This window comes from Oryzias latipes, chromosome 19 (genome assembly GCF_053564925.1).
Source record: "Oryzias latipes strain Hd-rR chromosome 19, Olatipes_Hd-rR_3.1".
Lineage (NCBI taxonomy): Eukaryota > Metazoa > Chordata > Actinopteri > Beloniformes > Adrianichthyidae > Oryzias > Oryzias latipes.
The window spans coordinates 27406878-27417582 of NC_136255.1; the positions used below are offsets into that span (position 1 = coordinate 27406878).

At 47.6% G+C, this 10705-nt stretch overlaps 1 protein-coding gene across 1 annotated transcript; it reads right to left on the reverse strand.

The window, feature by feature from the left end:
- Nucleotides 1-410: 410 nt before the first annotated feature.
- LOC101175064 (uncharacterized) lies at nt 411-8895 on the reverse strand. Its single transcript, XM_023949307.2, has 2 exons — nt 8618-8895; nt 411-2321 (listed from the first exon to the last, which is right to left on the reverse strand). The coding sequence occupies exons 1-2, from the start codon at nt 8736-8738 to the stop codon at nt 865-867; spliced, it is 1578 nt and encodes a 525-aa protein (XP_023805075.1). The 5' UTR covers nt 8739-8895; the 3' UTR covers nt 411-864.
- Nucleotides 8896-10705: the final 1810 nt, after the last annotated feature.

Consider the following 10705-nt stretch of genomic DNA (forward strand, 5'->3'; position numbering starts at 1 on the left):
AGCTGTTGTTCTGAGAGCACGCCGGCGCTCCGACAGGTCACTTCCAGACGAGGGTTTGAGCTCAGGTCTCTAAAGAACAGAGATGCTGCAGAAGAACCCGGTGGTCCAAATAAACAAGTTCCTCTGGTGAAAAGAATTAAGGTAGAAAGCATGTGGAGATCTGCCCAGAGACTGGGTTTAGAAAAAACTGCATCTACAGGAAAACAGCGCTCCCCCTGGTGGTAGAGTTAGGAGCTACACCCACATTTCCTGCTAAGATTTGATATGTTTCATAATCTGGATCCTTCACCGAGCAGAAAACTTTACTCAGAATTTATGAAAATATTTTTCTTTCGTTTTGTTAATAAAAAAATATTTTTCTTGATTTAAGCTGCAGCTTCACTTCAGCTAAAACAGTCAGAACTCTGGAATCAGCCAGAAGAAAATTATATTTCAGATTCATTTCAACTACAAAGTAATGCACGTAAATAATACTTTGGCATTTCTCATACTGGACTTGGCCATACTCAGTTACTGAATGTGCATGAAAGTAACATGAATACATCTTAGTGCACGTGTACAGTGGGACAGCGTCCCGTCACGGTCAGGTTTGAGAGCCGGATCCAAAACTCAAAGTAAAGTCTGGATTTTGGGAAGCAGCGGTTTGGGTTCCGGCTTCGGTAAACCGGACAGTTATTGCTCCGTTCAGACCATCGGAACGTTTTCAGACTTCATTCTGAACCTAAACGAGGTTCTTTTGAGAACAGAAACTGGTTTTATGTCAGTCGTCTTCAGATGTGATTCAGTCGATCCTTGATAATAAAACTACAGTTCAAGGCGGACTCAAAGTCCCAGAAGGCCGCTGGGTGGTGTCATCATCCGGGTTCAGCCCAGGTGGAAGCGCACGTGTCGGTTCAAACTGCCCTGCTGCGTGAACTCCTGCCCGCAGACGCCGCAGCCGAAGGGTTTCTCCCCCGTGTGCACCGTTATGTGCGAGTTCAGGTGAGTTTTGCGTGTGAAGCGTTTGCCGCAGAAGTCGCAGCTGTACGGCTTCTCGCCGGTGTGGACGGCCATGTGCGTCGCCAGGTGCGTCTTCCGGTTGAACCTCTTGCCGCAGACCTCGCAGCCGAAGGGCTTCTCCTCGGCGTGGACCGTCATGTGAGTCCGCAGGTGCGTCTTGCGTTTGTAGCTTTTGCCGCAGACGTCGCAGCCGTACGGTTTCTCCCCCGTGTGGACGGTCATGTGCGCGCGCAGGCTGGTCTTACGGTTGAACCTCTTGCCGCAGACGTCGCAGCCGAAAGGCCGCTCCCCCTTGTGGACGATCATGTGCGTCTTCAGGTTGTTCTGGTGCCGCGCCCTCTTGCCGCAGATGTCGCAGACGAAGGGCTTCTCTCCGGTGTGGATGCGCATGTGCGTCTTCAGGTTGTGCTGGTGCTTGAAGCGTTTGCCGCACACCTCGCAGCCGAACGGCTCCTCCCCCGTGTGGATGCGCATGTGGATCTTCAGGTTGTGCTCGTGTTTGAAGCTTTTGCCGCAGCTCTGGCAGCCGAAGGGTTTCTCCTCGGAGTGGACCCTCATGTGGGACCTCAGGCTGAAGTGGTCCCTGAAGGTTTTCCCGCAGTCGTCGCAGGCGAACTTCTTCTTGCCGGTGTGGACTCTGGACTGCGGCTCGGCGCTCGGCCGCAGCTCGGGCCGTTTGGCGTTGAGCGCACAGCCGGCCGGGCTTTTCTCGGTGTTGCGCCGCATGTGTCTCTTCAGGGACTGTTTGTACAGAAACTGTTTTCCGCACTCAGAGCAGCTGAACGGCTTCGGCGCCGATGGAATGTTCAGGCCGCTCTCGGGCGGCAGGCAGACGCCGCTGTCGTCTTCACCTGCAGGTCGAGCGTCTGCCATCTGTCTGTGCCATTCACCTTCATCGCTGTCTTCATCTTCCTCGCTGGCTTCAGTCGGAGTGGAGTCCGTGGGGGTGTTTGTGCTCAAACGGCTCGGGTTCCTCACCAGCTCCAGCTTCCCAAAGTCTCCTCCATCGCACTCGGTTTTTATCCACTTCATGGAGCTGCCGGCTGCAGGCTCCGCCTCCCTGCAGACCGCACCTCTACTTTGAGGAAAATGGGAGGTGTGGGGCTCCTCCTCCTCCTCCTCACTCTTCACTGTGACGACGGTGAAGGGGAGGCGGCTGTAGTCGAGCGGTCCGTGCAGCGGCTCTGCCGGTGGGCTGGTCCATGGTTCCTCCTCTTCCTCCTCCTCTTCCTCCTCCACCTTGATGTGGAGCGGCTCCGGGAACTGCTGCCCCACACTGGAGGTCCAGGGAACCTCCTCCTTGATCTTCACTTGATGGACATCTGCGGGAAACAGAACGTCCCGATGAGTCATCGGAAGTCACAAACATTAAGGCTTAAAAAAACTCCAACGAAAACATAAATCTGTTTTTTTATGAGAAAAATAAACATTAAAATCGCTCCATTTATAGACAAATAAAAGACGATTTAATGAAATCCCGAATCAAAGCTTTGTGTTTGTTTAGAAGGACGATGCCGAAGACGTTCAAGAGGAATGTGAAGATCAGCTGTTTGAAGAAACTTCCAGAAAAATAAGTTTTTAGATTCAAAATAAGAAAAAAATAAATCATACAGACATTTTTTCAGAATGTAAATCAGAGGCTTTGGAAAAAAGATACAAATAAAAGTTTACCACAGGGCTCCGAGTTCGGTCCCATACTTTCACCTCCATTTTTCCACAAAGTTCTGCTTTTACGCTGATGATCCTCGGATATCAAACAATGATTTATGAATGTCTGAGTGATCTGAAGTCTGGACTGACAGGAAGCGGTACAGTCCGGTACGCCGTGGCGGCTGGAAGGAGATCAGCCATGTGGCCGGTCTTTTTTTTTTTTTTAAACTTGTTCTGTCTAACAGCTGAGCAAACAGATTAGAGCTGAAGGCTTTTTGTGTTGGACAGGTTTTACTATCACAAAAAGAGGTTATATAGCTTGGAGAAACTAGAGTGTAGCTTTGTATAAACCCCTTTTTGTCGTATTATTTTTTTTTTATTTGTTACATTTAGTGTGTGTGGGGAGGGAGAGGGGAAGAATGTGAGGGGAGGGTGGAAGAGAGTAAAAGGAAGAAAGGTGAAAAGGTGGGGGATACAAGCACTGATTTGAATAAGTTATTATTTTAAGCTGTAACAATTATACCAGATCTGCTGGAAAGACGAATGTTACATCAAAGGTGAAAATCTGACACTAAGATGAGCGAAAAAAAATCTGTCCATCAATACACTGTAGGTAAGGAGGAGGGATGAAGCAGACAGGGAGCAGTGTGGCAGTGTGCACGTGCACGTGGGGGTGGAGATACATGCATGCTGCCGACGTGAACCGTGTGTTCATAAAGGGAGCCAGATCCTACCCAGCCAGACCAGCCAGACCAGGAAAGGGGAGGAGAGCCCCCCAGGCCAGAAGCCCCCCCAGCATCCGGACCCAGGCAGCCCGGGAGGGGAGGAGGAGGGGACCGCCCACCCCACCAGCCAGGCACAGAGAGGCACAAGCGAACCCAGTGTCCGGCCCCCAGGCCACAAGACAGGAGCGCTTAGCCGTACAAGGCGGCAGCCATGGGGGCCACTGGGCGCCGGACACCGAGACAAAGGCCAAGGACGAAGCCAGGGCCCCCGGAACCCATGAGCCAGCCACCACCCGACCGGCGCCCCGTCTCCGCAAGCCAGCCCAGGCACGCGACCTTAGCAACCCAGGGATCGCCACACACCCAGAGCAACAGCCACCCCCCTAAAACCCTACGCACTACAACCCCCCCCTCCCCGCCATAATATCTGAGCCCCCCTCCCCAACCCTCTCAGTGCCCTCCCCTCTCTGTGATGGGGAGGGGGAAAGCCCCAGAGGGTCCCAGCGAGCCAGCCCCCAGGTCCGTCCTACCCATGCACTCACACACACATACTCACAATCATCTGGTTACCCTCCCTACCCCCGCCGCCACGCAGTAACCCCCCCCCCAGCCGGCCGACCCCCAGCGCCGTATCCCCGACCCTTCCCGCAGCCGACAGGATACCCATAAGCCCGGCCGCCCTGAGAGGACCAGGCGGGTGAAGACCGGCCGCCCCCCCCCCCCCCCCCCCCCCCCCGACCCCACCCATGTATGGAGGTGTGGGAGTGCTGTGTGTGTGCTGCAGGTAAAATAGGAGGTCACCAGTGTGGGGGGCTCCACTCCGGGGTCCCTCTGTGAGTGGTGTGTATTTGCTGTGTGTGTGCTGCTAGCATGCAGTGTGTGTGTCTACAGAGGAAGTTAAAATTGTGGGGGGGGGGCAGCGAAAGGTGAGCATGGATGTTTCACCGTGCCCCCCTCCACCAGACCCTCTCCACAAGGCCCTAGATCAGGGGTCACCAACCTTTTTGAGACCGAGGGCTATTTCATGGGCAGTAAGTGGTATAAAGGGCGCCACTAAAAACTTCCTCAAAAATGACACTCACATAAGTTAGCGGACAATCATATCTGTCTGTTTATTTTGAACACCCCCACCACCAGCCAAACAGCATTAACCTCAATTCTGCTCACAGCTCCCTCACTTATGGTGAGCGATTTAACACACCAAGATTCCCCACTTCCCATGAGTCTTAGAAGCTGAAGGCGCGGCTAACCCCCAGATCACCACAATATATTGATTTGCTATATGAGCAGTGCTATTTTTGGAGCATTCCCGTTAAATGATATTTAGCCTTCCAATCATTTTTTTACATTCTGGCTTTAACTGAGACAGTGATCTTTGTGTCTTTTGTGGAAATGATGTAGAAACTGTGGAACATCTTTTCTTTGAATGTTTGCATGTAAAAAAGTTTTGGTCTTCTTTTCATAATTGGCTTAAAGCCAAAAATATCATCATTAACCCTTTAAATTGGAATATAATTAAAATTTGATTACAATTAATTGACAAAAATCTGGACTTTCTGATTAATGTACTGATTGTAATTTCAAAGCATTTTATTCATACTTGTAAATTCTTAAAGGTAAAACCTCACATTAATGGATGACTCAACCGTCTCAACCTAATCTCTAAATCTTTATATTACATGAATCATAAGAACGCCCAGACATTGTGTAATTTATTTGATCTATTTAAACTTTTGTAATAGACCCTTACTTTATTATATTTTAAGTTATATTTGTTTTTTTTTGTCTACCTTTATCTCAGAATTGATATTGTTGTCATTGATAGACATGCCGTGGTTGTTTGTTGAATACAGTGATCCCTCGCTATAACACGGTTTACTTTTCACGGTTTCGCTACTTCACGGATTTGGATTGTGCATTGTGTTCTGCATTCTGATTGGCTAAAAAGTCACTCAGCGAGTAGCTCAAGAATGGGACCCTTTGATGAGCCGTTCATTACAGTTCTCCAACATAATCGATGGGGGCATGTCGGTGTATAAGGATCTTATAGCAAAGAAGAAAAAAGAGCGACAACAACTGCCTATCACTATGTTCCTCTCCCGAACAAACACACCTGCAGCTGCACCGCGGGCTTCAAAAGGAAAAAACGCTGCAGAGGATGCAGCGGCTCAGTATGAAGAGCAGTGAAAAAGAAGACCGGAGTCACTATCTGTCCCACTGTACTTTTTTATTTTTTTCATAACCATTTTAAATTTTCTTCCGTTTAATCCACTCGGGTTGCGGTGGGCGGGGCTAATCTCCGCAATTTAAAGCCTTCTGTTCTTATCGATGATTGAAATTATTATTTGACAGCACTCTACAGAAGTTATTTGTTGAAAAAACGTTTCTAAAGTACTTTTATTTGTTAAAAAAACAATTGATTTAGCCTGTTAAATGGTTTGTTCTTTCTTTTCAATGTATAATAGTGTATTTCATTGTATAATAATTGTAAAAAAAATAAAGGTTTCTACTTCATGGGTTTTGCTTATCACGGGTTCTATTTGGAACGTAACCCCTGCGATAATCAAGGGATCACTGTATTTGCTTCAATTAAAAAAAATAATAATTTGGGTGCATTCCCTGCGGGCGCCACAAGGGGTGCTCGCGGGCGCACAGGGTTGGTGACCCCTGCCCTAGATGAATCAGAGTGTCTAATATGCAAGTAAAAAGCGGGGAGGAGGGCGGGTGCCAACGAGAACCCAGAGAGGGGCATCCCCAGTGAGCCCCGTGGTGGCCGGTCTTTTGAGTTACTTAAGTTCAGATCAGGTCCTTTTCTTCATTTATTAAGGTTTTTAGTACAATAACTGATTAAAGTATTTTTCAATAAAGCCCCGTCTTCATATTTTATTAACAGTCAAGATTTAATCTCAGATTGGCAGGTGCTGACTCTCAGCTGGAAACAGTCACAATTTGAGGAGACGAGGAGAAACATCTCATCTGCAAAGAGCAAATTTAGAGATTCAGTCACCAAACTCCTCCATCTGAGAAGTTCTATCCACAAACTGACAGCTGTAAAAGTCACCAGGAGGCAAACCAGACTCGTCAGGTAAGGAACTTACATCCAGAACGAGTCCAGAACAACTCTAGAGAGACTCTAGAGCACATGTGTCAAACTCAAGGCCCGGGGGCCAAATGTGGCCCTCCATGTCCTTTCATGTGGCCCGCGAGAGCATAAAAGCTTTTAAGTAATAATAAAAAATTGGTGTGTATTTATTCATATCTAGGGGGAATCAGACTTGAAGTATCGGATTGGGCAACTATACATTAGAACTTAAACACTGTCCATATAACCTAACCTGACAGAATCAAATGTAAAAGGATTTATGCTAGAATAACAAGCAAACACATGTTTCTATGTAACAGTAACTGTCACTTTAAAAAGTTATAACAAATAGACAAATGAGTAATTTAACATTAAGGAGTAGTTACATTTATTTTCATTACATTTAGTTACATGTATAAGTTATATCTGGCCCTTTGAGGACAGACACTATGCTGATGTGGCCCTCGGTTAAAATGAGTTTGACACCCCTGCTCTAGAGTGACTCCAGAACAACTTTAGAGAGACTCCAGAGCAAGTCCAGAACTAGTCCAGAACAGGTACATAGGAAACTTTAGAACGAGTCCAGAGCAACTGCAAAACGGATCCAGAACGAGTCCAGAGAGAGTCCAGAACGAGTCCAGAGCGACTCCAGAGCGACTCCAGAACGAGTCCAGAGCGACTCCAGAACAAGTCCAGAGAGACTCCAAAACGAGTCCAGAGAGACTCCAAAACGAGTCCAGAGAGACTCCAAAACGAGTCCAGAGAGACTCCAAAACGAGTCCAGAGAGACTCCAAAACGAGTCCAGAGAGACTCCAAAACGAGTCCAGAGAGACTCCAAAACGAGTCCAGAGAGACTCCAGAACGAGTCCAGAGAGACACCAAAACGAGTCCAGAGAGACTCCAGAACGAGTCCAGAGAGACTCCAGAACGAGTCCAGAGAGACTCCAAAACGAGTCCAGAGCGACTCCAAAACGAGTCCAGAGAGACTCCAAAACGAGTCCAGAGCGACTCCAAAACGAGTCCAGAGAGACACCAGAACGAGTCCAGAGAGACACCAGAACGAGTCCAGAGCAACTCCAAAACGAGTCCAGAGAGACTCCAAAACGAGTCCAGAGAGACTCCAGAACGAGTCCAGAGAGACTCCAAAACGAGTCCAGAGCAACTTCAAAACGAGTCCAGAGAGACTCCAAAACGAGTCCAGAGAGACTCCAGAACGAGTCCAGAGAGACTCCAAAACGAGTCCAGAGTGAATCCAGGACAACTCTAGAGCGACTCCAGACTGACTCCAGAACAAGTCCAGTGCGACTTCAGAAAGAGTCCAGAATGACTCCAGAAAAAGTCCAGAGCGACCCTAGAGCAACTCCAGAACTAGGGTCGGCAGTGGCACAGGTGGAAGAGCAATGGCCGAAGGGTCGGCAGTTCGATCCCCGCTCCCCCCCAACCAGCCGTCGTGTCTGTGGGCAAAACATTTCCCCCTCCCAGTCTCCAGTGTGGCTCCACTGGTGTGTGAATGTGCATGAATGATCCTGGTGATGGTCAGAGGGGCCGTAGGCGCAAACGGGCAGGCACGCCTCTGTTAGTCTGCCCCAGGGCAGCTGTGGCTACAACAGTAGCTTATATCACCAAGTATGAATGAGGAGTGAATGAATAATGGACACACTTTAAGCGCTTTGAGCAACAAGAAAAAGCGCAGATGAATCTAATCCATTATTATTATTATTAGAATTAGTCCATGAGCATCCACTCATTCACAGACATTTCACTTTGAAATGAAACAAAACCTTGGTACTGACGAGCAGGTGGGTCTATCAGTGACGTCATTTATGATTGACAGAAACCTGAATCAGATGAATAATCTGAACCTGTCATCCTAATCTGTGTTGAAATCTCCTTTATCTCTGTTTACATTTCAGTGGAATAGAGCGGAACTCCAGCAGGCCGAAAACCTGCAGATTTCACACCTGTTCTCCTCCCACCTGCATAAGGACAGGTGTGCACGCGGCTTTCCACGCGCCCTCAGATCCACTCGGGTCTTTCCGCCAGCAGAAACGAAGTTAACTCGGTTCGGAGAAGCGGCAGCTCTGGCCGCTACAAGCTAACAGTTAGCGGGGTTTTCGGCGGAGAAACTCCGAACTAACGGCGGCGGCGGCGGCATCTCACCGGCGGGTCCTGCTGCACCGGCGCTCTGCGGCGGGTTCACGCCGGGGCGCGGAGCCCCCCGCTGCTCCCGTAGGGCCAGACTCTCGGCGCCACGCCGCCGCGGGAACTCCACTTCGTTCATGGCGCGCGGCCTCGTCTTCTCCCAGGCGGGTCAGGCCGAACCGATCCCCGCTGACCGCCGAGCTGCGCAGCCGAGGGCGGTCCCGTCACACCGGGTCCATGGCTGAAGTGCAGGAGCTGGATACGCCGACAGGCCCCCGGACTTTCTTTGTACTGACGTCCGCTGCACTTTTGATCAGGCATCTGAGCGAACACCCCGTTTATGGTCGCCATAGCAACCGTCGTTTATTCCCCCTAAAAGTTGAGCAGAAAGCCCGAATTTAGTGAAAAATAAATAAATACATGAATAATTATTTATTTTTGGATTAATAATATATATATTTTTTTTTACAAAAGCGAAAAAGTATTTTTGAAATAAATGTAAAAAGACTAAAAAACTTTCACATTTATTTCTTTTAGCCAAACATTTCAAGTGTTTTGGGGTCTGAATCATAATTTCAAATAAAGTTTAGTTGATCTGAAGATGATGTCATTTTGTCATGAAGATGGAATACTTGTCCAGTGACTGATTGAAAGATTCTTTGGACCCACCAGAACCAGAACCACCAGCTCATATTTGGGGTCAAAGGTCAAGAGTCTCGATATTTGCAATTTTCAGGAATAAATGAATAAAAATCTCAGTTGTATGGCAAATATCTACAGAATTATGACTGAACTGTTTACTTTTATTGAAAAGTTGAAGCTTCTCCAGAACTTTTCATTTCCGCCTGCAGATTCAGGACGACGTATGCTGCACATCTGCTCACACATGCACTAGTGATCCACCAGGAGGCGGAGCTTCTGGGTGTTTCCCTGCAGTCCATGCATACATGACAGCTGTCCCTGAATCCCTGCAGCCGCACAGAACTGGTGAAGAAAACTTGTTTTATCAAAAAGATCAAACCACGGTGCTACTCGGTTTTGTCTGACGAACTTAGGTTTCAAGGGGGCAACAACATGGAGTGTACTCCTGAGGGCTTGTAAGGCATCATTAACAAAGTGGTCATTTATACTAGGACTGATACTATGGGAGCTGGTCTCAGAGTATTTTCTCAGAATATCACTAAGTACTGGCTGAACTGTGTGTTTAAACTCAGACACAGAACGGTCAGTTAAGGTTCTTCTAAGCTGTTTCTTATTCACTGGGACAGAAGGATGTTCCAGTGTAAACTGGAAGGTAATCATAAAGTGATCAAAAATGATGGGGTTAAGAGGAAGGACACTCAGCTGGCTGATCTCTATCCCATGGGTTAGAACAAGGTCCAGGGTGTGCTTATGACAGTGAGTGGGTTCATTCACACTTTGGGTGAAACCAACATCATCTAATAAAGCTGCAAAAGCCTTTCCTAGGCAGTCACTGGGGTCATCAACATGAATATTAAAATCCCCTAATATTATAGTTTGATCAGAATCTAAGACAATAGTCGATAGGAAGTCGGAAAACTCAGTTAAAAATTCTGAATATGGGCCGGGGGGGCGATAAATAATTATGAGTAAAACAGGTTTTGGAGTTTTCCTGTTTGGGTGACTTAAAGACAATATGATGTTTTCAAATGAATTCTAAGCATTTTTAACTTTAGGGCTGAGAAGTAAGCTAGACTGTGATATTACTGCCAAACCACCTCCTTTTCCTGAAATCCTGGATTTCTGATAGTTAGCATAAGTGGGGGGGGTTGCTTCATTCAATCTAACATAGTCATCCTGATGGAGCCAAGTTTCTGTTAAGGCTAAAAGACTGAGGTTTTTATCAGTAATTAACTCATTGACTAAGAGGGACTTGGAGGAAATGGATCGAATGTTTAATAAACCGCATTTAATGACATCATAATTCTGCTTGTGAGAACTGCTGTCTGTCACTTTAAGGTTTCTATGACGCGCTCCTTTCATTTGTCTTTCAGCACATAAGCTAAAGCTAGGACCTGCTTGACTTTCCCTGCATGGGTTTTGCACCGGCACTAACCCTAAGGGAGGCTCAGAGGAGCGTTTTAC

Excerpts from the sequence above, each read along its gene's own strand:
- LOC101175064 (XM_023949307.2), bottom strand. The coding sequence starts at position 8,738 with ATGAACGAAGTGGAGTTCCCGCGGCGGCGTGGCGCCGAGAGTCTGGCC. Across the intron at positions 2,322-8,617 it reads CGGTGCAGCAGGACCCGCCG|ATGTCCATCAAGTGAAGATC; the intron begins GTGAGATGCCGC and ends TGTTTCCCGCAG.